At 43.8% G+C, this 27887-nt stretch overlaps 3 protein-coding genes and 1 long non-coding RNA gene across 8 annotated transcripts in view; 2 read left to right on the plus strand and 2 right to left on the minus strand.

The window, feature by feature from the left end:
- Nucleotides 1-3443, plus strand: part of LOC135367020 (uncharacterized) — a 70550-nt gene extending 67107 nt beyond the window's left edge. Inside the window, exons 2-3 of the long non-coding RNA XR_010414338.1 lie at nucleotides 702-797; nucleotides 3254-3443. This is a non-coding gene — a long non-coding RNA (uncharacterized LOC135367020). The remainder of the gene's footprint in view (nucleotides 1-701; nucleotides 798-3253) is intronic.
- The window catches only part of LOC135367015 (netrin-1-like), a 78258-nt gene extending 72053 nt beyond the window's left edge, over nucleotides 1-6205 (minus strand). Inside the window, exon 1 of the mRNA XM_064600063.1 lies at nucleotides 5100-6205. Coding sequence (XP_064456133.1) covers nucleotides 5100-6117 — 1018 coding nt within the window. The 5' untranslated portion in view covers nucleotides 6118-6205. The remainder of the gene's footprint in view (nucleotides 1-5099) is intronic.
- Nucleotides 6206-8461: 2256 nt separating this feature from the next.
- Nucleotides 8462-17343, minus strand: LOC135367014 (diacylglycerol kinase epsilon-like). Of its 3 annotated transcripts, XM_064600060.1 has the most exons (11): nucleotides 17101-17342; nucleotides 16894-16968; nucleotides 16390-16690; nucleotides 14562-14914; nucleotides 14344-14487; nucleotides 13623-13771; nucleotides 13405-13459; nucleotides 12435-12548; nucleotides 12170-12372; nucleotides 10626-10737; nucleotides 8462-9930 (listed from the first exon to the last, which is right to left on the minus strand). In XM_064600060.1, the coding sequence occupies exons 2-11, from the start codon at nucleotides 16951-16953 to the stop codon at nucleotides 9811-9813; spliced, it is 1611 nt and encodes a 536-aa protein (XP_064456130.1). In that variant the 5' UTR covers nucleotides 16954-16968; nucleotides 17101-17342; the 3' UTR covers nucleotides 8462-9810. The 3 variants fall into 3 exon arrangements, with proteins under 3 accessions (XP_064456130.1, XP_064456131.1, XP_064456132.1); XM_064600061.1 differs by lacking the exon at nucleotides 16894-16968; XM_064600062.1 differs by lacking the exons at nucleotides 8462-9930; nucleotides 10626-10737 and adding an exon at nucleotides 10746-11680 and having other exon boundaries at nucleotides 17101-17343.
- A 1588-nt stretch (nucleotides 17344-18931) lies between these two features.
- Nucleotides 18932-27574, plus strand: LOC135367016 (reticulophagy regulator 3-like). Of its 3 annotated transcripts, none has more exons than XM_064600066.1 (7): nucleotides 18932-19194; nucleotides 20635-20772; nucleotides 20886-21012; nucleotides 21401-21485; nucleotides 21966-22085; nucleotides 23422-23625; nucleotides 24472-27574. In XM_064600066.1, the coding sequence occupies exons 1-7, from the start codon at nucleotides 18947-18949 to the stop codon at nucleotides 24846-24848; spliced, it is 1299 nt and encodes a 432-aa protein (XP_064456136.1). In that variant the 5' UTR covers nucleotides 18932-18946; the 3' UTR covers nucleotides 24849-27574. The 3 variants fall into 3 exon arrangements, with proteins under 3 accessions (XP_064456136.1, XP_064456138.1, XP_064456137.1); XM_064600067.1 differs by having other exon boundaries at nucleotides 19186-19263; XM_064600068.1 differs by lacking the exon at nucleotides 23422-23625 and having other exon boundaries at nucleotides 18935-19194.
- The last annotated feature ends 313 nt before the right edge of the window (nucleotides 27575-27887 follow it).

Below are 27887 nucleotides of genomic sequence, written 5' to 3' on the forward strand. Positions count from 1 at the left end.
ACCAAGCAGAAGCGAAACGACCCCCCGGAACACAAAAGAATATCGCGAAGGGAACAAGAAAAGCGACGCATGTATAAAAAGAAAGACAAGACCTGAACTGTTGTAGATATGTGTCTCGTGAAGTAAATTACGAGCTCGCTCTTTGCATCCAGTACGTAAATGCTGTTACCATAATAACCAAGATAGCGCCCTCCGTTCATAAGACGCTTTTTGACGTATCGCGTCTTTAGCCTGCGGGGTGTAACTGGTTCCCCGCGCCGCAGTGTGAATGGCAATAAATGCCATTAAAAGGGGGAATGTGTAAAAGGAGGCATGGCCGTGCGAAATGTGCCGTTGATAATTTTTAAGTGGAAGTATCTGTAGGTCTTTGGTGCGTTCATGTTCCAGGTATAGCGATTTTGTCGTGGATGCAGTGTCTGTAGTTACTCTTTTGTCGAATCGGATACACCTGCAGCTGCGATCCGCAGTCATCCCCATATCATCGTCATCATGTACTTCTATCTCTATCTCTCTCTCTCTTTCGCAGTTTGGTGGTTAGTACGCATGCACAGGGTTTCGAGCTTATCTGTCCGTCGGGGGAGTATGATGTTCGAGACTTTATATGGTGCCAACTAATTTTGTAGTTCCCTCTCACCGTCATTCATGTAGTAGTAGTAGTAGTGGTTGTTGTTGTAGTCACCTGTGTTTGTTTTTCTACGTAGGTACCCGAACAAATGTGTTACATACAGCCGTGCATACAGCGTACCAGCTGGATGAGAGTGCTGCAAATCAAGTTGCATCGGGTTTTATTGCGAGAGGTAAGCGCCTTTTTTAACCAATTTTCGAACGACATTGACGTACCCCAACAACACCGGATATCCTCTGGATGTACGAATAATGTCCTAACGGATTCGTACGTCCGATGGATATTCTGGGGATATCCATCGGACGTACGAATTCTTCAGGACATTATTCGTACATCCAGAGGATATCCGGCGTTGTTGGGGTATTGTTGCGAATGTTAAACCTGACGGGATATCCTAAAAAAAAGAAAAAGCACGACCGCACAAAGAATTTCTATGCGGGCTATGCAGCGTCTACTCGCACTCATCGTGGGCGTTTATGGTTTGGCGGTACCGTAGTCGTAGTGGTCAGTGAACTGGTTCTACCCACCTCTAACGTGCACTGAAATCTCGACGAAAGACCCAGACTGGACACTCACTGTGTGCCAGAGCAGGAAGGGACGACCGTCGATTGAGGATAAGGTACGCCGTCGAATAAGATACACCTCATTTTGCCGTGACAACAGTGTGGTCCCCCATCGCAAAGCGGAATAGCACTTCGCGTTTGCTGCTACCAAAGATAGGCCATTGCTCCCGATTCGTAGAAATCAAAGACCCAACTTGAAGAGAATGACAAGGTCACCCTTTAAACCGAATTCGAGAAAGATTGATGTCCTTCGAGTCGTTGGAAAGGTTACAAATGAAAATAAACGACCTTAGGTGTTCCCTGGGGAAGCACGAACCATGTACAGCTTTTTAGGTAGGTGTGCAGGAACCATTCTCTGGTAAGTCGGTTTCGTTGTTTCACACTTGAATTGAACTAAGAATCGGAAGCCCATAAGAATCACATCATCGAGTCATTTGCAGTGAAGTAGGGTACGAGTTATCTCTGGGTAATGTCCAGCTTATATACGCACAGCGTGTCGAGGTTCTGCTGGGTTTCATAAATGGTGAGAATAAGTCGCGTTTTCTTGGCTACGAAATGCTCATAGAAGCGAAAACCAGGGAGACGTTAGAGAGTTGAGCATCCGGCAATGACCCAAACTATGTATACATGAGAGAACTGATGTTCTGAGGCTGGAACAACACAGAAAGGACAAATACATACAAGCTATGTATACATGATTAAGGACCGCGGGGAATACGTACACGGGCGGACAACACAGACACAGCCTTCATGCACGTAGTCCAATTAAACTTAGACGCGTCACCTTCATTTCGGCTCAGAGGCGAGCAAGACTCTCTAATTTGCGGAAGACTTGAGAACAAGCAATATACAGTATCTGTTCTCTTTCGAAGGAAGTACCACTGGTACCCTTCGAAGTGAGGTTTTTGGACTTGGTGATCCTGGGAGCTTTCATATATTCTTTTTTTTTTTTTTTTGCTTTTGTAAAGCGCTGAAACGCCGCGTCTTTGTCCGTATATGGAAAATATGAGAAACAAACAATTAAAACTTCCAAATTTTGATAACTGTATGAATTTTTAAATGTGCTGCATTTATTCAACCGAAACCGTTGAAAATTGAGAATTTATTTCGAAAATCACATAAACCAAGCGATCATTGATGTGCCATATAGGTGTTCCACACAAGGTCCCATACACATCCACGGGTTATCGGTAAGGATTGTTAGAGGATATCCACAAAATTCAAGAAATGCGGCCCCCTGTATGTCCTCAGGATATCCTGTATAGACGAACGGCACCAGCGGCATGGCCGAGTGGGCTAAGGCGTCCGTTCGTTGGTGGTAACCGAGGTCGTGCTGAAGACTGGGAGGTGGTGGGTTCGAATCCTACCTCCGGCCGTGCTGTCTGAGGTTTTCCCTGGATTTTCCCGAAGGCTTTCCAGACTAATGTCGGCACAGTTCCCCCTGAAGTCTGCCCAGGACGCATACTAACCCCCCCCCTGTCCCCCACTCCTTCCTGCTGTCCTCTCTCCGTCTGTCCACGTGTGTACGCCGATCATAGCCACAGTTGCTTCGCGGCGCTAACACGCAATAAAAAAATAATAATAAACGAACGTATTCTAAAACCATCACGTCCCATGGACATCCCCGTCTCCCAACACGATATCTGCGGGATGTCCCATGGATGGCTTTGTACCCTCTGGGTGTCTTCTCCGCGTTCGTCAACCATGTAACGGTTTAACCCAACGCGCTCTTTCTCTACATTCATAAGTATGTCCCCCACAATGGCAGTAATGACAATATGATAACCGAGTCATCTTCGTTCTTGATCTCTCTCTCTCTCTCTCTCCCTCTTTCACGTTTTTCTTGCTCCTCTTCTTTTTTTCAAGACGACCTATCAAGGTCAAACCGATTGTCACAGACCCACAGACATACTTTCGTGTTCGGGGACATAAATGCGGTAATTACATAAACGAGGCTAAATACAGCGGGAGTGCGGCGTGGGCCCCATGTGGACCCCACGGAAGCTCCAACGCACACGGAGATACATCGGCGAACTTTGACCTTTTGTCTTTACTCTTCCTCAAGATTACCATTTACTGCGTGGAAGGAGACGACGAAGCAGCTCTTATTGAGTTCCAAGAAATCACCGTTGCCGTACATCACGATAGCATAGGAAGAACAGAAGAAAGAAAAAAAAAGTGTCTGCTAATTAACGCAGAAAGAGCTCGGGAGAACCATTAAAAATTGGATCGAACAGAGAGAAATTTAGGCGTTTATAGCCCGAGAGAAAGCGTTTGTCGTGTTTATTTGCTTCAGTTACTGGCGAGGAAAAAAGAAAATAGCACTTCTGGAGCATTTCCATTCGCTCCATTTTAGCCATTTAAACCCTAGATTCCTCTGACCTTCCACCACATCAGTCCTCGCTGTTGAAATCTCTTGAGTGGTTTGAAGTGGTTGCACTTCGTTCAGGGATATCGCATAATGATCTGAGCAAGATGTGCAGCTTGCTCACACATCAATATGTTAGTTCGCTATTGTTCTTCATGAACATACGGTAACTTGTTTTGAACTCTTGTTTTGACGTGCGGCAATACGACGAGACGGAAGACATTCGAAATTACACAGTTATTACGTTCCTGTGGGTTTCGCTTGTTTCTTTTTTCTTTTCTTTTTTTTCTGCAAAGTACTTCATTGTGCTTTAGTACTTATTTGCTTTGCTTTGATGCAGATATATCGAACCTTTTGTCTAAAAACTGAAATAAGAAATGGAACTAAGAGGTCGAGGTGTGTAAACAAAAGTCAGAAAAAAAAAAAAGAATAAACTTATGTTTCACACCAGTAGAGTTTCACATGCATCGCGTCAAGTTTTTTTCGCTATATTGTGGAAAGAGCGTCGAGGACAACTAAAAAAAAAGCTGTAAATCACATTAGAGATTGCATCAGCAGATATGATATCTATTGCTCTAGAGAAACCCAACAGTGAGAAGTCGTCACACCTCCGTATAAAAGAGCGTCTACAAGAACACCTCTAAGGTGATAGCCAAATAACAAGTACGTTTAAGAAACGCTCCCTTGCCTCCTGCGGCACCTCCCAGCTCGTTTAATAACGAACGTACACTCCTTGCATGTTCCTGAAAAGACACATAAACAGAGGCCCCCTTGTGTTCCTAGGCAACCGCGACACTATCATTAAAGGCGGTGGGTGGTGCCCTGGTATGTCCAGCAGTCCCTGCGTGCGTGCGTGCGAGTGAGGAGGGGGGCTTCACAAAAGGGGGTTAGGGGAAATACGGGGGAGGCAACAAGGCAGGTGAATTCGCTCGGTCATAGGGAGGTGGGGGGGACTGTCGCAGGGTGCTTCTCCCCGGCTTCGTGATGGCTCATACACTGTGGTTCTCCTGTATTACAAAGCCCCGTGCATCGTCGAAAATGAAGTCACGCCAGCAAACTGTGCAGCTCTAGAATGTGTTAATCCGGTAACTTTGCTCCCTGTTTGGACGATGAGTCCACCATTATGTGTGTGCGCGTAACACAATTTAACTAGTTTTGTCACACCTCACTATGGTTCGGCTGGTTTTGTGCCATTAAGACTAAAATCGTCGTCAGCAGCGTCATACCGGTCGGTTGTTATCGCTTTTGCCAAGAGCACTGATTTATACGCGTATTATTTTCTATAGTAACGCTCTGAATATAGATACAGCGCTACGAACATGTGGATAAAACGTGCGGATCATGGACAGCGTAGATCAACAACATCGAAAATACCAAAGCGACGACCAGGAAGATAATCGCCGCGGACAAAATTATTTCTGTTCACACACTGCCATACTCAGGTCTTGAGAGTACCAGAACGTTGTTGATACAACGCACACCGTACACCAATACAAAATGAAAGACTCGACAGTGAGAAGTCAAAAAGGATGGTGGTACTCACGGACACATTGATGCGCTTCGTGTGCAGTTGCCCTCCCCCAAGGTCTGTCGAAATGGAAAGGCTTGCACTTCTCGCAGTCCCTGCCAGCGGTGTTATGTTTGCAGTCGCACGCCAGCTGTCCATCCCTGTTCTGCACGCACCGAGAGGCGTGCCCGTTGCACTTGCAGCGGCCGCCCACGGCGAAGTCCGACACGGCGTAGTACGAAGACGCCTCCCGTGGAAGCACCGTGTCGTTGTCCGGTTCCGGAGCCCAGCTGGTGAGCCTGTGGAAGATCACCTTCACATCCGTCACCGTCACCCACTCCTGGAGTACTGGACTGCTGTCGAACTCGTACGCCGAGGGCCTACCCTCTAACGTACTGAACGCTATTCTGGCACCCGACAGTGGCTCCGACGCCGACTGAGGGTCCGTGCAGAGCGGTTCCTGTTCGTTGGCTTTCGTGATGAGGGCCCTGTTCTGCCTGCCGTACATTTTCCTGCACTGCGAAGAGTAGAACTGGAAGGGTTGCCAGGAACGACCGTAGTCGCTGCTTTTGAACACTGCCAGGGAGTCGGGCTTCGCGCCGCAGAACTGAAGACTGATGTACGTCAACTCGTACTTCTTTCCCAGGCTAAGCAAGAGGGACACGTTGTGCGTGGGCGAAGTGAAAGGTTCCGACATCCAACAGGTCACGTTGTTTGGATTGTTGAGATCAGTGAGGTACGCAGCGGGGTGCCTCCGCTTCGGGTTGGAACCGTCGCAAATTTGACAGTTCCTCACGATCTCTCCCTTTTCGTCGGTCGCCGTGGTGCAGTACCGTGACGGTGGATTGCCACATTCCGAACTGACGCGTACCTCTTTCCCGAAGGCCGCGTTGACAAAGTCCGGGATGCAGCGTCGAGGGTTGTTCATCTCATCGTAGCAGGGGTCAGTCTGCGTCTGTGCAGCGAACATAGAGTTGAGGAACGAGGTACCCGCGTGTGCCGCGCGTGCGGCCGCTAGAAGCAGCAGCGGCAGCAAGGTGGCCGCTGCTCTCATGCTCCTCCGCGTTGTCGGGGATCTTCACTGCGGCTGCACGCGTGCTGCCGACGGTGTGGTGTGCTGGGCGCGCGCGCTCTCTCGTACGGGCCGCCGCTCGTTCGCTCTCTGCGCTCGCCATCCCATTGGTGCGTGCTTCGTGCGCGGAGAAAGGCGTGCCGCGGGTGAGGCGCAGGTTTCGCTTTCGCGCGACACTCGTTCTTCGTCACTTCGGGCATCTGACAGGAGTTTGGCGGGCAGGGTGTTGTTTTATGATGGGAGGTTGGAAGGTTGGTTGGTCGGGGGAATGAGAGGTCAAGATTGCGATGCGGAAACAATCACAATATAATCCGGGTGGGCGTGCTTTCATTTTGAATGGACATTTCTCTTTCGTTTTTCTATACCCACGGTGCACGGCCGATGAAGGATAACTGTGTCTGCAGACGGGCAAGGATTACAAACAGATTAAGCCTCCCTGAACAATTTCACGGTCATTGCGTAAGATCTTCATAGTCTCAAACTGAGGATTTTTCGTTCCGAAAAAAATAAATAAAAAAAGAATAAAACCCGCCTTGCTGACTGCGACCGCTGCATCCCGGACACTATTTTGACTATATATGGACACTTATTTGGGACTCCTTTGTGGCCACGAAGCTGGCTGAGAGGGGGAAGGTAAACCAGACTTTCTAGAATGGCTGGCACATGTTACTGTCTTATTTTTATTAACCAACGTCCTACATTGAAACTCAAATCCTGATCTCTAATGATGAGCGAATGTTACTATGGGCTTGCATTAACTTACCCGTCAAGCCGTTTGGCTTTTTTGCCCTGATTTCCCCACACCTCGAGTGCATAATATAGTTTATATATCTATCTATTTTTTCTATCTACGGATCAGTACCAACTCGCCCAATTTCTTGTCTTCATGTGCTGCAGCGACCACAAAGAAAGATAAACCGAAACAGAATTGTGAATCAATCTGTAAGGATCCAATAATACCGGAATGATAATCGATAATCCACCAGGAATTCTTCACGCTTAATAAACCCCTCATGTGCTGTTCCTTTGCTCCACTTAAGGTGAAACCATTGACACAACCGAATCGGTATGGTATTGGCTCGTTGAAGATATCACCGTCTACTACTAATCTCCCTGTCCCCTTCCCCCACTGGCCGCGCCTGTACAACGTTCACAGCCACAGCTGCGTCGCGGTGCTGACACAGTGGAGGATCCTGGGGGGCGACCGCCCCACCCAAAACGCTAAGTTACACGTTAGTTTTTCTCCTTTCCCTTCCCCACGCGCTTCGACAATAAACCCCCTCCCCCCGCACCTTAAAAAAAAAGCAAGAAAAAAAAAGCGCCGGTCTGGATCCGCCCCTGTGCTGACACGGAAACAAACCAACCGAAGTGGGCTCCGCGGCTGAACGTCGGAGCATTGCAGGGATGCACACGTCCAGGTTCCATTCGCTTACGCCGTCTTTTTTTCTCTCTCTCTTAAAGTTGTGCCAGGTTTTTTGAAATTGTTGTTCTGACACAGTTTAACACAAAATATACGGTATTTAGTTGCGATATTTTATAGTCAGATTCTATACAGTTTCTGTCATTCTATTTCTTATATTTTCTATTTATTTTCATATATAACAACTTCTTGCTATATATTAAATTATATTTTATACAGAGTGAAAGTAGCCGAAGCTGCATGGCTGGCCAAGGTCGTGCTGAAGACTGGGAGGTGGTGGGTTCGAATCCTACCACCGGCTGTGCTGTCTGAGGTTTTCCGGCGGACTTTCCGGACGAATGTCGGCACAGTTCCCCCTTGAAGTCCGCCGAGGACGCACACTGACCCCCCTATCCCCTCACTCCTTCCTATTGTCCTCTCTCCATCTGTCCACGTCTGTACGCCGCTCGTAGCCACAGTTGCTTCGCGGTGCTAGCAATGAATAATAAAAAAAACGGCTTCTACAGGTGTCGCTGACATCGTGGCACACTAAGGAACATATGCCATATATAAGAATAATATTCTGTAATACATAATAAAATATAAATTCGTAGTCTCATAAACAGCCCCGAAACAGTTCATTTTATTCTTCCTTATTCTTTATTCACGAGTTCTATGAATGCACGGCCATGTAAGTTATTGCGCATTATGCAGACGTTATCCGACACAAACCAATAGGCGGGGCTATATCACGTCCTTCAAGTCAGCTGCCGATTTTGCTTATAGAGCATTGTGGAAGCTACAGCTAGTTCCATCTGATGCTATGCGTTGCAAGCAACTATAGTTCCACTATAGTAGACTAAGCAACCCGTGAAGAAAGAAGCTATCTTGCAGGAGCGTTTCCCTTTGCGATAAACGAATCGCAGCTTCAAGTACGTATCTCTTTATTGCTGGCAGAAAATTGTTCCATAAACAAGCTGATAAAATGTGCATGTGCTGAACACAAAATATCACCCGTGGACATACCACTGGAAATGACTAGAGTATTTTAGAGCACGTGTTTGTGTGCATTGCGCTCACATATATTGCGTAGGTTATAAAAGCAATGAGATGCGTGAGTACATGCTTGCACACACGGTGAACCAGTGTGTAAAAAGAGACTGGCAGCAATTACGCAAACCTGAAAAATACATAGTGTCGCAATATTCTGTAATTTCATTTTATGACCTTTAGATTAGGGTTACATCCTCATATCCAGTAAATATATAGTATTAAATATATTGAGCTAGTAAATGCCTCAGGTATTTTTGCTCTATTGAAAGCACAGTACAAATATATCAGGTTGGCTGTATAGATTTTTCCTCCCAACACACATGAGGGTAAAAGTAGTAGTCTGTGTGATAGTGTGACCTCGAATACAGAAATGCCCATTAGTGAAAATGGTACAAACAACAAAAATGATGTCATTGCATATTTTTTACAGATTTGGAAACTTAACCCAAATTCAGATCCACAAAACAAAATATGTCAAACTCGTTTTGGTCTCATGCCTTCCACATATGGTAGAAACCAAACAGGAATGATGTTAACTTGAAAAAATTGGAAACAATCATTACTAGTAGTCTTCAATCGCTGTGCCTTGAAACGATTTGTTCAGCAAGTTGGTTTATGCTGAGCGTGAATAATACACGTGAGCTCAATCTTTGTCACATGAAGTGAAGTAGTGCAGAAAAGCAAACTGCATCGGACAATGTTGTCACAAAACATAGACATGAAAACCACTATAGGTGGAACCAAATGTCACAAATTTTTTCTGTGAATGATAAATAGTTCGAGAAAAATAATTGTCATCCAACGAAAAGTCCATCTGTGAAGATCACGTGGACTACTTCTCATAGAGTACTGCTCGTCTCTGACAAGGAGTATTCTTATACATTTGTCACCCTTTCGCCTCGCAGTACCCCAGACATAAGAGGGCAGCACAGTAGCGCACTTGCCTAGGTATCTTGTAGTTCCGGGACTAAAAATCCGACATGCAATCTCCAGCATTTCTGCGTTGCACAATAACGCATTCCAACACTTCATTAACAAAAGCAGAAAGAAGGTTCTGTACACAATGCAGAAAAATAACTCTCACTATGTAGTATACAAAGGATGTAGACATTGAGATTGCTTTGTGCATGCTAAAAACATCTGTTACATAACGTCAAGGCAAACAAGTAACACGAATAACAATTATCGTTACAGCTATCGTGCACTATAGCGTCCATTCCACGTTAATCGCCTTTGTTCTTGTACACGGGGATCTGACCATACAGCGTGAAATGCAGTGTAGCTGGAGCTTGTTCCCATGGTTCCCCATCCACTTGAACAGGGAGTTTCTCAGACAATTCAACCTAGAATGAAGCGTATTTAAACAATATATATATATATATATATATATATATAATGACACATATCCTTCAGCTATGCCATACACAGCAGTATACATGCTTAAATGGAACTTAATTCACACAAATGCCAAAGTGTGCTTGCACCAGGACTTGCAGCTATTGTAGACCTTCCTTGTATCTGGTATGGGAGGTCACTGGTTACACTACATCAGTGTTGCTTTATGGCGAGCTGTAGTGCCGAAAATATTTTGGGACAAAAATCTCACAATCTTTTTCATGTGATGGCCATTCATGCACAAAAAGAAACATTTTTGAGAGTCCGGGATCCGCTTACGCAAATGTTTTCGGAAAAGGTCCTCAATACAGATCTCAGTAACTTCGGTAGTGCTCTACATACAAACAGCACTGAGGACTGTAGCGCATGCCCAAAGCACAACCGAAGTTGCTCAGGGTACCAATGAGGAATATCCTCAACATTGTGCAGGCGACCCTGGTCCATTGGACATTGGAGTCCTCGGTGCAAGTAAATCTTCATTTTATTTTGCAAATTACTTTAATTAATTAATTCCTGGGCATTTGAAGGCACCATGTGCTTGTGTTGTTGTTGTTAGATGGTGCTTGCCTTAGTCATTTGTGTTTCAGTGTCAGAATATATGAAATTCGATCAGTGCTTCAACCTTTACAAAGCCATACCTTACCTTCACCTCCTTTGCTTGACCCAAACGAATTGGTTCTGACATGCCAATCTGGAGCTGAGCCACGTGGAATGATGAGTAAAGGCCTATCACCTCTAGTAGACCGTCGTCATACCTGCGTGCCAGTAAGGAGCATCACACAAGTTTGCACTGGGCAGGGACTGAAAACGGAAAGCTTTCACAATTTACATGTGTGTTGTAAAACATAGTGTTGCCAGCAGCACACTAATTGCGGAGTGAAAATTCCCAAACCAGTTCCCAAGAACAGAAGCTGATGCGTGTTGTTGCAATAGCTGTTCTGAAAGCCTAACAAACAATAAATTTGCATGATTCATTAGTTCTTTTTTTTTCTAATTACATAAAATGCGTGTCTTGTGATCTAGCTGCCAGTCGCACAATACGCACTGAAATTCATGCAATTATGACGTATTGGAGAACAGCACCCCAGTGTAACAGTCTATGCTATATTCACACATTCATTCACATTTAGTTCTTGTCCCAGTACATGCACACTGCTAGAGGCAGAAAGTGAGACTGGGGTCTGTACTTTATCTGGATAAATTAATTTAATACCGTAATTTCACGCGCAATATTAGCCGTGACTTATGCGCGATTTTTTTTTCTCACGCGGGCGCTCTGCGGCTTATCCATCGGTGCGGCTTATCTGATGACTATTTTTCCCTGGTATTTTCCCCATACGCCAGTTTTAACGAAAGGGCCGACAGTGTCTCCGGAACAGCACCACACTGCCAGTGCACGAACAATGCGAAACAGGGGCGTGTCTACATTCGAGTAGAGTGACCTTCCTGGTGCCTTCCCCCAAGCAGCTTTAACGAAAGTGGTCACAGTGATTAGTGTCTTCTTCTGAAAGGCCACTGACCTGTCGATCCACGAAAAACACTCAACAAGGGCACAATCCGATTTTAGTAGAACACTTGGAACTGACCTACTTTGTTGTACACCACGCCGACCACGGAATATGGACCACAGGGTTTATGGCCTTCTCTACGGTCTCGTTTGTCGCACAAATTAGTCGCGTCGTATTGCCCACGGCTCATCTGCCGGAAAATTTTCAAAACATGCCTAAACACCGGTCCTGCGGCTTATCTGCGGTGCGGCTTATACGCATGAAATTACGGTAATTGAGAACTGTATTTTTAGAGCCTGAAGTTTAATGGAAATATTTTTTTCTAAATTCGGGGGGTAAAAATCGGGTAACTAAACATGTGCACTAAATTTGTGTGAATTCGGGTGAAAAAACTTCCAGTACGCTAAATTTGGGGTGAAATTGGGCTCAGCTACTCAACTAACTGTAGTGCTTTGGTACAAATGGTGATGTAACTGAATTTTTCTGCCAAACAAGTAAATCAATGCGTTCCTTACAGACATCCCAGTGAGGGCAATTTGCCAGGTGAAAATCGGGTTTCACCCTAAAGAGGCAACTTTCAATTCGGGGTGCAAATTCGGGGGAGAATCGGGTAAAACCCTAAAACTTCAGGCTCTATGTATTTTGGATACTGTAGACGTTTTCTGCACCTAATACCCACCTCTGTGGCTGAGCAAGCTGTCCACCAGTGCCCATATGCCAAGGATGAACACCTGCACCCCAGCTAGGAATGTTGAGAATGGTAATGGCTTCGAGCTCGGGCAACTTAACGAGCTCGCCGTCCAGCCACAGCTTTACTTTTTCGTGCATGTTCTTGCATTTTTTTTCCAGCAGGTCTCTCGTTCCATATGTAAAGTATAAAAACTGAGGTATCCCGTACCCGTTAGCTCATGGTGCCAAGGAAGGTGACGAGGGCGTGCGCTTACTTTATTGAAAAGCCTGTTCTTCCAGAAGTAGAGCCACGATTCTCTTGTTCTGTGAAAGTTTAGTGTCACCAAAGCGTCCACGCCAACAGAAGCGTAGTTGGTCATAAAATGCTCCTAAAAAAAAGACATTTTGCTATTCACCCTTCATTTCATGTGCTCACACATCTAATTGGCTTCATTCTCAACTCTCTAAATGTCAAGATGGCCTCTTTTCATTGTTCCAGCTGATTGTCCTAGCTAATTACTCAAACTTGAGTTCCAGTGAACTTGTGTTCCAGCACGTAATTATTCTAACTAATCAACATACAATTGGCAATGTGTATCAGCCTCGAGCAGCTCATAAAGTGCACAAATCCCACGTTGAAAGAGTGTCCTTTAGTGCCCCCCTTTCTAACAACGTCAGCAGCCTGCTATGTTTACATCTCCTCATTGCTATGTTTACACTGTGAATTTCCTATACTTTTTATACAAACTGCAACTCTCAAAGTTGGGAGTACATTCACTTCAACCTGCAATGCAGAGAGTATAGTGTTGGCCATGAGCTCACAAAATTTGTGGACTTTAGTGACACGAGTGTCGTTACAGTGTAAAGCGGGCTTCACCTAACGCTCAAGGGTAATGAGGTGAAGCCGACTTGCTGAATGGATCTGCACACCAAATGAACGATGGCAGTAGAGTGAAGTGGGCTTCACCTAACGCTTCAATGTAATGAGGCGAAGCCCACTTGCAAAATCGCCGTGACGATATCTCGCTTTAACTATTCGAACATTTCGAATACTAAAAATAGGTTGCGAGTAGCATTCAGATAGTGTCAAATTTGAAACTTCGAATGTTTGCACAGCTCTAACAAGTAGTTGACATTATACCAGTACCTTAAAAAATGGCTGTAAAGTGAAAATTCCTTTAAGCACAATTTGAATGTCACGTGTCATGCACTGTTGAAACTACGCTTGCAACAGCCTGGGTGTACCTTTGGCAATGGAACAAATCCAAGCCGCCTCTGTGGTGTCACATGGATCTTCCACCTGGCAGACAAAGAAAGGTGTTTTGGGTGTACTACGACACCAGAACAAAGACCATATACTTAGGGCCCACACCATAAAGGACAGACAGGTGCATTTGCATAAACAGTGCCACATTCCTGTGAAAGCATAGCCCACACCACAGCACAAAGCGCCGCATACTCACCTATCAACGTGTTCGAGTTTTGCAGTACGTATGCTCGAGAGAAGTGCCTTGATGTCCAGGTCAGATGCACAAGCACCCTCTCCCCATCCAAATACCCGGGCAAAATCATTGCCGGTCCCAAGTGGCACAACACAGAGTGGTGGCGGAGGCTGAGGATGATACACACAGGTTTTAGGGGGATACTATTGCCACTCCGCGAAAGCATTAGTGATGCCACAAACCTGTCGAGGTTTGAAAAACTGTATTGCGCATGTGCATGCATCTGTTTCACGAATCAGAAAGCACATAGTGTTTTATGAGTCGAGAAGCTGCAACATATTGATGTTATGTCTGTGATAAAACGCTGTACGTCTATATAGTAAGTCAAAGCGAGTTTATTTCAGCTTGTGCTAATCAGATAAGAACCCTGGAAAGTACCTGTTATGGATAGCGAGCTGTCTTGGTGCGACGGAATGACGATGTCGCACAAACAAACTGTGTATTCATAACATTCCATTTCAAATTCACTTTTGCCAATCATAAAAGCTACATGAGTAACAATATTTTAACTCTTGATTACAAAAATCGAGCCTGCGAACCTTGGTGAATTGAACAAGAAATGCTGAAGTTTGTCAAACCTCACAAACCGGAGAGGGTTCAGCTGCGAACCTCAGGATCGCAAAGAGTTTGTGACATCACTAGTGAAAATGAAGGAAAAGTCACAAGCGGCTCTGTGTCACACCTTAAGTTTCAACTTGTCAATGGCACTGAGCACCCAGTTTATAGTCCCATCGCCGCCGGCAACAAGAATACGAACTAAGTGATTCGGAATAAGGTGGCACCACTCCAAGCCAGATTCTGGAGGCAGATGGTTCAAGTCGACAACCTACAAAGCGAAACAGACTGAAATCAAGGTCAAAACTTTCTAAGCATTGCCGTCCCGAGCTCGACCCGAAGTACCTGTGCGGGGTTAAGGATACCCCGAAAAGCGCTCAGGATCACCTCACCATCGTTGTTTCCACTCTTGCTGTTGGCAACAACAATGAGAGGACTCCAAGGCTCGTAGGGAGGTGGGCAGACTTCTCTCACAACGAGGTGACGTCTTCCTTTCCAGCCAACCAAGCGTAACCGAACGCAGAAAGGGGGAACGATAAACATCTTGTGAGGTCCCATGTCGCAGACCTCTCCCAATTTATCGAGGCACGAGACGTGCACAGTACGCTGGCACCAGCAGCACCGCGAGTCAGACAGAGAAGCTTCTACACCGCACGGATTGTCGCACACGGTACAGAGGCTTGACGTGCACAAGTTCCCTGCAAAAAGGAAATTCATACAGTTGACACCACCAGTAATGGACTATGATTAGACCCTGAAGTTTTAGGGTTAAACCCGATTTTTCCCCGAATTGAGGTTCACCGGTTTAGGGTTAAACCCGATTTCTACCCGCAAAACTGCACCTAAGCTAGGCACCTCACGGCAATGACATACTAATTTTTCACAAAATACACGGCTGATCTCAACGTCTGATACTCTGGATAGGCTGTACAACAAACGTTTGTTCGACAATAGAGCCCGATTTATCCTCAAATTCAGTCTGATGGTAATTTTTCCGCTCAAATTTGCATGAATTTTCGACATCAAGTGAGTGACCTGAATTTTACCCCCCGAATTTGGAAAAAAATAAAACCCGAAAACTTCAGGGTCTAACTATGATTAGAGCCCGAAGTTTTAGGGTTTTACCCCGATTCTTCCCCGAATTTGCACCCCGAACTGAAGGTGAAACCCGATTTTTACCTGGCAAATTGCCCTCACTGGGATCTCTGTAGGAATGCACAAACTTACTTATTTGGCAGCTAATGCAGTTCCATCACCGTTTGTACCAAACCACTACACTTAGCTTGAGTAACTGAGCCAGATTTCTCCTCGAATTTAGCATACTGGAAGTTTTTGACACCGGAATTTGCATGAATTTAGTGCACATATTTATTTACCCGATTTTTACCCCCCGAATTTAGAAAAAAATGTTTCCAGAAAACTTTAGGCTCTAACTATGATTGCATGAGTTGAAAGGCATGTTGCATGATGCAACCATCTCATGTAGAGCTTGGGACGAAAGTTTACGGTATGCTGAGGTGTCTCATTTCTCCGTTGGTGCGACACACTACGAGCAAGCAGGTGTGGACACACATACTGAGAGATAGACAGAATAGACTGTCATCCGTTTCTCATTCGATCTTTTCCTAGTAGCTAGCAGGGGGCCACTCTGATGACGAAATGCGCCAGTACCGTGTTCCGTGAACGTTTTGTCCGAAGCTGTACGTGCTAGACTACATACAAGACATGTTCTCACATTTTGTAGATAGCTTTTCATGATACACTGGAATGCATGCAACTTTCTACTAAACAATAGCCCTAGCATGATGATCCACCTTTGACAAACTAGATGGCTTTTTGCTGAACTTTCATATCTTCATTTTAACAACAGCATAGTATTAAAACTTTTTTTTTTCAGGTTACACGAGGTTGTGCTGTTTGCTATTTGATAGTTAATTATACATTCCACCCATATTTCGCTAATACTGTTAGAACACTGAGACGCTTCAGTTAGCAACAGCATTCCATGCCCAGATTACTTGGCATGAAATGCCAGGATGTTGTGTTTTAAAGAGCCATGCGCAATGAAGTGACAACTAAAAGCTTTGCACATATCCCTGTTGATGTTTCGCATTCAGAATCAAAGGAGAACAGCATGCAGAGCAGCTGAGCCGTCAGCAATCCCATAACTTACCTCTCACCCAATGGTGTTTAAAACTTGTTCCTGTCGACGACAAGACTTTACAGCGAATAGTCTTGTCAGCAGCTCTGATGCAGTTGTAGTCCGCACATACCCCACACGAGTCACAGTACAGCCCATCCACTACTAGGTTCTCACAAATGTTGCAATAGTTTGTGTGAGACAAAATATCCATGGCACACCACCGGTGGCCCTTGGAGATATCTCGAGCCACAACTTCGTACACCGATGGCCTCTTCAAGCACCTCCAGATCACAAATAAAATGAATAGGAACATGCCTAGATATATGCCTACCTAGAAGAGAGATAGAACACATGTTAACATGCACATATTAACATCAAGACGGAAGCTATTCACTGTCAACAACAAAAAAGGGATCAGAATATACAAACGTAAACGCCGTTCAATTCTCAGTCAAGCATATGTAGGAAGGAAAGGAAAACAACACTCAACACTACATACAGAGAAGTGTTAATGGGGCAAGAGACAGCACAAACCTCCGCAAGCTTTGTGTATCCTTCGACACACAGCAAGCCAATGGATATGGGGAACATCATTGTCGTGTACAGCACCTGGAGCAATTAGAGTGTGGACAGACGATTTACTCATCGCTTACAGAGGTACACAAAAGACATGAGGATTACGAGACGATCTACAAAGACAGCAAACGGTACGTTGTTGTGTACTGTCGCTGCAGTACTTACGATTTTGCGCAGACGATGTTAGACCTCGCGACTTCCAATGCCGTTCATTTATCGTGTTCCAAGGGCATGGCACATCTCCATCACTCAATGTTCATCACTTCGTATTGGATGACATTCTGAAAAGATCGCTGTTTTCCGTGTCCAGCAGCTGTATCATCACTTCACAATAGCCGAAATAGAACGCAGACGGCGTACACAAAGCGTCGCTCGTGAACGCCGCCATGTTTCAGCAACACGTGACCAGAACGGAAACAGAACGCTACCAAACAACATCCGGCGGCGTAAAAGAAACCGAAACCGAAAATCTAGCCAAAGTAGCGAGACAGCGGAGTGGTGGACAGAATGTGCCCGTGCTTTAGGGGACGAACGACAAAGCATTCATCGAATCAGTGTTAAGTTCCCAATGCCCAAGAATATCGAAAAACAAAAATAAGTTAGTTAGAATTTGAATTGCGTGTTTCGACTATCTCTATATTCAAATTATTTTCGCAGAAAATATTGATAATGTCATTTTTGCGATGTGTCAAAAAGAATTTCTTCCTGTCTGCTTCTAAATGCAGTTGTAAACGCTGGTGTAGCCGCGTGGAGAAGTATAAACGAGCACTCAGAGAACATGAGTTGATGTACCAACACCGTATTCCTCCACAGCTTGTAATTAATTTAAGATTTCACAACGACAGCATCCCTTGCGCGTGTTTTGTGCAACAAGTTCACAGTGATACTCAAATAGTATACAAAAGAGAACTGCGCAAGATGCGGGCTCCGCGCCAACGGCGAAGCTGTCGTCTGCTCAGAGTCCATTGCGCTTGCGAACGCGTCGCATTTCCCAGAATGGGGAGCACTCCATTCAGATGCCTCAAGTATTGCGTAGAAGGTGACGGGTATGTGTGGAAGCGACACGAGGGACGCCTGCGGGCATTGCACAAGTCATGCATGATTACCCAACCCGTGTTCTCTCATGATATCTCGAGCTCAGAGAGAGAGGTAGTGGAGTAAGCACGAGCTAGCTGATAATAATACTCGGGTCTTTCCTCACTTTTATGACACACAGAAGTGGTAGGACAAGCCGAAAATTCTTTATTAAAAAAAGGAAAGAACCCCGTTGTCTGCTCTGTGTGTTATTATTATTATTTATTTTTTATTTTTTTATATTTTTTTTTTGTGAGGAGGAAGGAGGAGGTGAACGTCCATACTTCATTCCTTCCAGTCGAGGATATTGATATAACACAATGGAGAATTAGATGCGAACGTCTTGTTGCATAGTTCAACGAATATTCTTCTTCCTCATCCATTGGCCTCGATCCTCAAAGGGATCTGTAGCTGTTCTCTTATTATTATTATTATTATTTATTTATTTTTTTTTTTCACGATCTCTGTGGCCTCGAAGTTCTCATTCCGACACTTGCTTTCGAGCTTCCTTGCATTATGAATTGTCTATTCCACCTGCGAATTTTGACAGAGAGCAGAGTAATGATGTTGATGAAGAAAAATATCGAAAAGATTTGAAGAGAGCAGAGTAATTAATATTATTCCCCAAACGCAACCGTTTTCCATTTCTCCACCGTAAAATTGATCATGCGTCGCACACGTGTTGGGTATCCCGCCAGTGCCTATTTTTCACACGCCAACCATCGACTCCATAAAAGCGCCGTCCCGATCCAGTTTTCTACGGAAAAGATGCCTAGTTGTAATGCGCAAATCTCTGCGGGCTCGGCAGGGGCCAACAAATTTGATTGCGCCACGAGTTCCGTGCATTTTCGTCACACACTATCCTTTTCCCCGCTGCCGCTGCCCGTGTCAACAAAGTCAGGTGATTCCCTCATCTGTTTCGTGACGTCACGCAGCGATGAAAACAAATATGGCCACCGTCAAGAACGGAGCTCAGAAAGTGGTCTCATGGGCTCGCTCCTTATTACGCAGTGGACGCGATTTCGTAGAGGATACGTGCACTCGCAATCAGCAGAAGACAGACTCGGCTTTTCTACGGTTGGTCGGACCTTTCGAGGCGTACCTAGTGTCTATACAGAGCCTTCTGATTTGGGAGCGACCTTACCTAAGTGCTGTGGCATTGGTTGCAGTCAACTGTTTCTTTTGGTGAGTGCTCATGGATGATCTTTGTGGTGCTGCTCACCTCATCGAGCAGCATTGTGAAAGGTGTGATTGGTAAGATATTGTTTTGTCGAACTTTGCGATGTCTTTTTTTTCTAGCTCGTATACACCCGACGATCTGCATTGTCACTGCGCGATCAACATTGTAGGATTGTAGTGCGCGAACGAGATGGTTTTGAGCCCCGTAGTAACTGTAACTGTTACGGGCCACGATTATTGACCAATTGATTACTTTCTTCGTTTCTCTTTCGGTATCCGCGTTTTCGTGGAGCTCGCGTATTATTCTCATATTTCATCTCCCGCAGCAGTCAACGCTCTCCACTGCTTGTGTGTGTGTTGCTCCTGCAATTTTTTGATAATGTGTTGGATCACCTCGGATCGAAAACTTCGTCCGGCCGTTTTGCAAAACCTCTCCCGACAAGATCGAGCCCTGTCATTTCACAGCCCGTTAGGTAGATGTAACCGTGAACGGCCTCGTATGCCTTTGGCACACTGTGAGCTGGCTCATTACCGAGTCAGTAGGTTGCTTTGCTGCATGGGTAGGAAATTATTCAACTCACGCTTTAGGTCTCGCATGATTTCTTATGGTGATTTTTTTCGGCTTCTCCGTCTGCATCTGTCGGCATCGTCTTAATTAACACACTTTGGACTTACGAGATCTTTATTGACTCTCATATAAGACCAAATTGAGGAAGGAAAATAGCTCGGGAGAACATTCAGGAAATAAATCTTGTTCAAAGAACTGCTCAGACTCAAAATATGAGGATGCTGTCTGACTTCACTGCTTGTGTGGTTTTTCTTCTTTAATTTTCGGTGAGATGTATGCAGTGATGGCCACTAACTACGTCTACAGTAGTTTAACTATAACTACTAACTACTTCGCGAGGGAGTAGTTTAACTAGTAGTTCAACTACTTTTCAGTGGAGGTAGTTAAAACAACTACTTTAACTACTGCAATGTATTTTAACTACATTTCTAACTACTTAACGTTATCCATCAACACCAATCCCATTCTATAGTGTTCTTGGACACCTAAATATGAATCGCAAGCAGCGATAAAAGCAAAGATTTAGTACACATGCACGGCACAATTGCTCTGCACCTCCATTCTCATCAAACAAGTAGCTCAAGGTAAAAGTCGGAAAGCACAATTGTGCCCTAAAGCCTGCGGCAAAATCGGAAGTAGTGGCGCCCGCACTAACCTAACTACTGTAGTTAACTACTCAAAATAGTAGTTTAACTAGTAGTTGCCACTACATTTCTGCAAGTAGTTGGTAACTACTTTTTAACTACAATCAGGTAGTTTAACTCGTAGTTTAACCACATGTAGTTAACTACTGGCCATCACTGGATGCATGACGTTTGCGTTGGTGTGACGAACATGTGGTTTGAAAGTACGCTATCAACATTTCACATATTTTCCAGGTTTATAGTCTCCTGTAGCAGGAGGTTCTACTCATTTGCGGCGATACTTGCCGCCATAATATTTATGTACAAAACTTGGGTGAACAGTATCTGGCCAGAGATACGGGTGCCCCCTGCAGAGGGTGAAGATACCGAACAGTATGTACCCGTTTCACTACCAACTGCATTCGTTTATAGGGCTACCACCGATCTATCGTAACCTGTTTAGCCCTTGCATTGGAACATGTACGTTTGTTCTACACTTGTTGTAGATGGACTCCTGTGAATCCTCAAGTTCTTAGCGTCCCAGAGCTGAACCGTTACGTCACCGAGTGGAGTGAAAGTGCGAAAAAGTGGTTCAGTAACATCATAGCACTCCGTAAGACACATCCAGGACTGGTAAGCCCACAGCCTTACACTTACTAAATACACCAATTTTTAAAAAAATTGTTGTGAAGTTATTACATAGCCTGTATGATGCTACAGCAAAATATATTGCATACATACATACATATTACATACATTGCAATACTACAGTAACCACAAAGAACATCTTGCCATGTAATTCTTAATTTCTTGCATTACATTGCATTGCATACATACATATTGCATACATCTTGCCGCATAATTCTTAATTTCTTCTATCGTAATAAGTAACCACCACATACCCTGCAGTTACCAAGCAGCTGGTTAGCCACCCTGTGCATTGATGAAGAATATACGTACCCATCACCGAAGCATACCTGTACCTTGCCTTTACATATGACATTATTTCATGCTTCAACAGTTCTGCACCCTCGCCTGCACCATGTTTACATTAACAGCTGTGCTCGGAAGAATGGTGTCTGGAGTTCTCATTGTCTATACTTTGCGTAAGACTCCTTATATTGTCTCTTCTTTTTTACTTTTGGTGTGACGTTTACCATCAGTAGTCGCCATATAAACAGGGTTTATTTTTATCCGTTACAGAATTTTTTTATTAAAAAACTAGCAGAGTAAAATAGATGCCGTTTTAGATGAATATCTTAACGCAGGTGCATGTTTCAGGATTTTTTAAACATGGAATGGCTTTCGACTAGGATGATCTCCCATTCTGATCTCCCACTTTTGCCCAAAATCCCCTAATTAAAGAGTTCATTAATGCATTTTAGGTAATCAGTCATCTTGTAGTTGCATATTTTCTTCGAGGGGATGTCAGCCTAGCCGTAGAACTCAGCTGCAAAAACGGGATCTATTTTGCTCTGCTAGTTTTTTTAATTAAAATTCTGTAACGAATAAAAATAAACACCTTCTATATCCTGCTTTTTGTGTCTTCAGTAGAATATATTCCAGTTCGTTCCGCTCTATTCCAGTCATGACAGTGACACTGGGCCCTGGAATAGCATTGTACGTGGTTCCAGAAACCTGGTACGAGCAGTTTGATGCGATCATGAGCATTGCTTCGGGAAAGCCGCCAAATAGTTCTGTGATGGGTAGGTACACATGGGAAATATCTGTAAATAACTGTTGCCAGATTACGTGTACATCTTTCTTCTCTTATGCTTCCCTTGTCTCATTCCCACTTTGCTCATCTGATCCTTTTCCTGTTGCTGTGAGTTACTGTCTATAATTGTGGCTGCGTTGTTGTGGGCTCAATATGAATCTATATTGCACATGGATCAGTCAGCTCGTGTATTGATATATACGGTAGACTCTCATTAATTTAAACTGAGATATAATCTCTACTTTCTGTTAATTTAAACAGACTTTATAATTTTGCTTATCCTGCTATGCTTTCAATATATATTGAAAAATTATCTTAATCTGAACGGCACTTTTGCCTATCTCGCACTTTTCGTTCCATCGTGAAGTCTTCCTGCCAGCAGAAAACGGCTTAAACACGTTGCCGACGCCACCTCTTACCCCGTTATGAACCCCTTTGCACCCCGTTATGAACACAGTGCTCACTTCCGGATGTATCTGTCTGCTAGAGGGTCTCACAAGGAATTGCTGCTTATTTATATTTAGAAATAAATACGGAAGTTTCTCTTAAATATCTCTCCATTTGCAGACTGTTGATTAAACATGGTAACAGGCCTCTTACCAATGTTTGATGTGTCCCCCAACAAATAATCGAGACTATGTAAAAGAGAGGTTGCAACATGGGGTTTGTATGTGAATCTGCCCATTTAACAAACTATAATTTTGTCTGGCAACATATTATTCAGAATAGATTAATTTCTGGCAATCAAGACTTCTCGTAGTCCAAAACAAGAATCTCTGGTCCCCTGGAATGTGAATTAATGAGAATCCGCATACAATAGGTGTACTGATCTACTACTATGCAGTGGATTGTCATTATCGTTTTTTTTTGTTCATTAACAAGTTTGTTCATTAGCCTTTACTCAATAATGAAATTTACTGTCAATAAACCTGATACCGCTGCGACCTAAGTATGCATACAGGTCTTACAGTCATCAATGGTATCATTACAGTGCAGAGACAGTAACTGTGAAACACACATTCACCATTGAAAAATGGCTAGGAAGCAAGCGAGCTGGTGAAGATGATGCATAATGTAAAAACCCCCCAAGACTAGGGACACACACAAACACGAAGTCTCAACATAGCTTCACACACTTCGTGTTTGTGTGTGTGTCCCTTCGTGTTCCCTAGTCTCGGGGTTTTTACATTATACATTCACCATGACTAGCCTGTGGTTTTGCATCTGCTGAAAAACTTGTGTCATGTCCTTAACCTGTTTCCTTCTCTTCCTTCCTGTTCACTCTGTTTTTTCTGTTCTTCACTGCTTGGGGACCTCTTTCCTAGGTGGTGATGGTCCTTCTGGGGTCACCAAAAATTTAAAGTCCGACGAGTTGGAAGAATTTCTGCCCAGGGAAAGCGAGGAAACACTCTGTCGCCAGCTAAGCCTTTCGTACGACTCTGAGTCAAAGTCTGGGACAGATTCCTCCACTCGAAGCGAGGAGGCGGCTTTTGCTCAAGAGCTGGGCACGGGGCAGCTCGCTTCATTGGGTGGGTTGTCAAGAGACAAAGCACAAGCAAGCTTGGCGTAGTCTGTTGCAGAGCAGAGAGAATTTTTGTAGTGCCCGAAGTAGCTATCTTAAAGGGACGGTCTGGATATACGGGGTGACTTTGACATTGGGGTTGTATTGTACTGTGTGTTGCACGTAGATGACATGCAAAATTTCATCCACCAGAGCGTTTTACTTTTCTTTTTCCAGTTTTATAGTTTTTTATATTTTATATGTTATTTTATAGTATTTTTTATAGTTTTAAACAGGAAAAATGAATGCCATGTTCACATCTGGAATAACGATGACATATAGCGATCATCTAGACCTGTTTGGCTAAATTAAATGTTACGTAATATTACACAATATTACATATTACACAAAAATAAAAAGAAGAACATTTCTATTCAGAACAGAAAGTGCTGTAAATGCACTATAAGTGCAAGTATAACATTACATATTACAAAATGTAGTGGACGGCTGAATCGCTTCAAAGGGCCGAAACCGAAAGCCACGAACAGTGATGTGTGAAGGCCATAAAATTGTGTTATAAATAATTGGACTGCAAATTTAATTCAAATACTTCGAACAGCAACTGTGAGCATCCTAAGAAAGCACGTGACAACATTGACTTAGATTTGGTTTGTGTCTGGACTGTCGCTTTAATAGTATAGATATATCTTAGAAATATCCATTACATCTTTTGTCTATATGCTTGCACCATTATGAATTCTTTCTCTTTCTCTAGACTTCGTAGGACCTGCAAAATTTTTTTGCACAATGTTCTTAGAACCCATTCTCTTGTATGCTGTGTTTATACATTCTAAACGAATTCCTCTCTTTTCAGAGGAAGAGTCGCAAGGCCTAGCTAGCTTTCCTGACGGCGAAGACGAGAGTGACCTGGACAGCTTCCTTCCCGACTTGAATTTGCTTCCCGCTGCGGTACAATCGAAGTCTGGTGAAAGCATGCACTTTGTGGCAGCCCACTTTCGCGAAGACAGTTCCGAATCTGATTCGGAAGACGCATTCGCTCGCGGATTGACTTTCAGTCGACCGCAGAAAAAGTCTGCCGAGGCGTCGAAGTCGAGGCCACTTGCGGTGGGGCCCTCCAGGGGTGGTGCGGCTGCGACAAAAAATGGACAGGGGTCTCGGCACCCTTCGCAGAGCAGCGACATCGACATCAACGAGTACGAAATTGTGGACGAGTCGGACGTTTCCACGTGACATAGTCTCGCAGCATAGTCGAATGAAGGTCGTTGAGGTGAAGTGTTTTAAGTTGTTCGGCCCTGTTTAACTGGGCGACTCTGTTTGTGCTTTTTTTTTTTTTTTTGTCCGTTTCAGTTTAATGCCGACAGTAGCTCTCAAGTGCAAAGGTGCAGAAAAGTTCTTACATTATTTATATATAGCTTCCCAAATTCTTGCCAGTGGTACCAAGTCCTACGCAGGTACAATCGCATACTGTACAGGTTACAGAGGGTGAGGTACAAGAACGTTTTACACTCAACCACTTTTTTGTAACATGCCCAAAGAGAGCTCTTCTACACTGTAGGGCTAGTATATTTACTAAATGCATATCACGTAACGAGAGTATACATATAGAATTTCGTGGGTATGCGATAACCAAATTAAAAAACTGCGCTTCAGAGCCTACTGTGTTGTACATACAACTTTCCAATTTTGAGTGTTAACTTACTTGTCACTTAGTAGTATGTCAGTCTCCTGGTTTTTTTTAGACCTTGCATTTTCTTACATACGTATGCCTGGAGCGTAAAACTGCCCTACGCGCGGTCTTGCATCACAGTTAACGGTCAACAAAACAAATGCTCATGAGTTGTGAACAATACGGTTTACTCAGTTTTACTTTAGACTTTTATAAGTTGCGTAAGAAATAAATACGGTCAATCCCTGTTGTAGTGACCTCCCCTATAACTAGAGCCTGAAGTTTTACAGTTTAACCCGATTCTTCCCCGAATTGAAGGTTGCCTGTTTAGGGTAAAACCCGATTTTCAGCCGTCAGATTGCCCTCACTGAGACGTTTGTAGGAATGCACACTAACTTGTTTGGCAGCAAATGCAGTTACGTACTGTCAGTTTGAGGAACTGAGCCCAATTTCTCCCCGAATATAGCATACTGGAGGTTTTTCCATACGAATTCGCATGAATTCAGAGCGCATGTTTATTTACCCAATTTTTTACCCCAAAATTTTGAAAAAATATTTCCCGAAAACTTCAGGCTCTACCTACAACGAACATGAGAGGGACTCCAAACATCCATTTTGCTTGGAGTATCAACAGAGCTGGCTGTACCAAATGGGGAAAATAGGAATGTATATGGTATTCTAAACGTTTCAGAGTATATTGTTATTATTTCTTTTACATATTTCTACGTGCACCCTCAGAGGTAGTTTTAAACTGATGGGCTTCTTTTTTTGCCTTACTGATACCTACCTTAGTTGTTCTCACTCTCTGTCTGCTGATCCATTTATTTATGAAGACTTTTAACGAGAGATTTTTATCACAGGAATGCTGTTATGATGCAACTGTCATGCCTTTCTTAGCTTACATGGCATCCCAACATGTGAGAGCTCACCTAGTATTTCCTATTTTGTGCAACAGAGTTGAAACTCACAATCAAGGACCCCATACTCTTTGCTTGTGTGTTACATGTGCCATGCACCCCTGTTTGAATCCAACAGTGATTTGCATATCTACTAGTCCTATGTATACCATGTTTCAATGATGATAGGTTAACCCTAAATTATTTTAAAGTTTGTTTGCTGACATCTGTACATAATAGTTGTACATATAAGTCACCTTTCAATTATGGCCACCAGACATGATGTACAATTTGGTTCCCAAATTACCTGCATGACATGTACAGAATATTCTAAAGAGTTGTGTAATAGAGTAGGTACACTTCATATATAACACAGTGAGAAACATATGCCTGTAGTGTGACAGTTGGGCATACTGTTGAAGTGACAGATGTGAATGACACCCATTTTTGAGACTTGCATTGGGTAGTTTTTTTATCAGAAATATGTAGTGCCATGTCTGTCTCTAAACAGACTAAAACTGTGTAAAACTGTCTTGTGTAAAACTAATAGTTTTACACAAGAGTGTGCAGTCAGCAGTAATGTGATGATGCCCTATGGACCTTTTTTTGTTTGTTTGTTTCTTGACTTTGCAAGAGCCCTGCCAACTTGGTCAAGGCTGCACATCTCTGAAAGTTCCTGCCGTTTCTCTTGTACTTTTCTTTTTCATTCCCTTGCCCGTAAACAGCACACGACCTGTCCTAAATAATACGGGAGTGTGCAGTGGCGCCCGGGTCCGAAATCTTGCCCCTCCCTGAAAAATTGCCTAGTGGCGCCCCTGGCTACGGAGGTAATGGACGCATTTTTTTGGCTATCCCAATGTTAGCTTTCAACGTTTAGTGCACCTGGTTTAAAAAAGAAAAAAAATCAGTACAGTAAAACACCTATTTTTGCCTCTTTGACTGTAAACCTGGTATGGAATGTAGCGGATTATTGCAACTTTTCAAGCTCGTTTGGGAGAAAATAGTACTTCCACTCTGGTGGCAAACACATGCCACTCTAACAGAGCCATATTTTGTACAGGTTCCCCCCCCCCCCCCCCCAGGTCCTTTTCTTTTTCTAACACCCTGTGAAGCAACGCAATAATTCAGACCCAAGGATTAGTAAAACACACATGTAGCCATACCTCTGTATTTTTGTATGCAGAGCAAAGCCTGCAGTTGCATCAGATACCCGTTACACTGTAAACTAGAGGAAACACCCAGCACACGATAACACATTTAGTCTGTATGTTAGTGCCTTGTCGTCCTATCACATAGTAGTTCAAATTCACAATGGTCTCAGAACTTAACACCTCATACTTGTGATTGCACTTGTTTCATGTGGGTCTCTCAGAATAAAATTGGAGAACATTTGACGTGAGCACCATTTGTTCAGTAGAATGCATGACTGGCTACTAAACACCAAAGCTAGTTATATCCTTCCTCGGGAGGTCAGATGAGTGAAGTCATTATAAAATCTTGCTCATAACTAGACTTGAGAACAAATGTGGAATGTCAGAATGAGTGGAATTTGTGTTGAATGGTCGAAAATATTGTCACGCGCTAAATGTATGCCAAAATCGTGAATATGCTACAACAAATAGCACTCGGTAAGTCAACTATACTCTGAGACAACGTAAGAGCTACAGCCTCAAGTGTATACCTCCGCCAGTGGATAATGTAGTGCAC

Source organism: Ornithodoros turicata, chromosome 8 (genome assembly GCF_037126465.1).
Source record: "Ornithodoros turicata isolate Travis chromosome 8, ASM3712646v1, whole genome shotgun sequence".
NCBI lineage: Eukaryota > Metazoa > Arthropoda > Arachnida > Ixodida > Argasidae > Ornithodoros > Ornithodoros turicata.

Excerpts from the sequence above, each read along its gene's own strand:
- LOC135367014 (XM_064600060.1), bottom strand. The coding sequence starts at position 16,953 with ATGATGTTCCCCATATCCATTGGCTTGCTGTGTGTCGAAGGATACACA. Across the intron at positions 16,691-16,893 it reads GATACACAAAGCTTGCGGAG|GTAGGCATATATCTAGGCAT; the intron begins GTTTGTGCTGTC and ends TCTCTCTTCTAG. Across the intron at positions 9,931-10,625 it reads GTCAAGCAAAGGAGGTGAAG|GTTGAATTGTCTGAGAAACT; the intron begins GTAAGGTATGGC and ends GCTTCATTCTAG.
- LOC135367016 (XM_064600066.1), top strand. The coding sequence starts at position 18,947 with ATGAAAACAAATATGGCCACCGTCAAGAACGGAGCTCAGAAAGTGGTC. Across the intron at positions 19,195-20,634 it reads GCAGTCAACTGTTTCTTTTG|GTTTATAGTCTCCTGTAGCA; the intron begins GTGAGTGCTCAT and ends CATATTTTCCAG. Across the intron at positions 21,013-21,400 it reads GTAAGACACATCCAGGACTG|TTCTGCACCCTCGCCTGCAC; the intron begins GTAAGCCCACAG and ends ATGCTTCAACAG.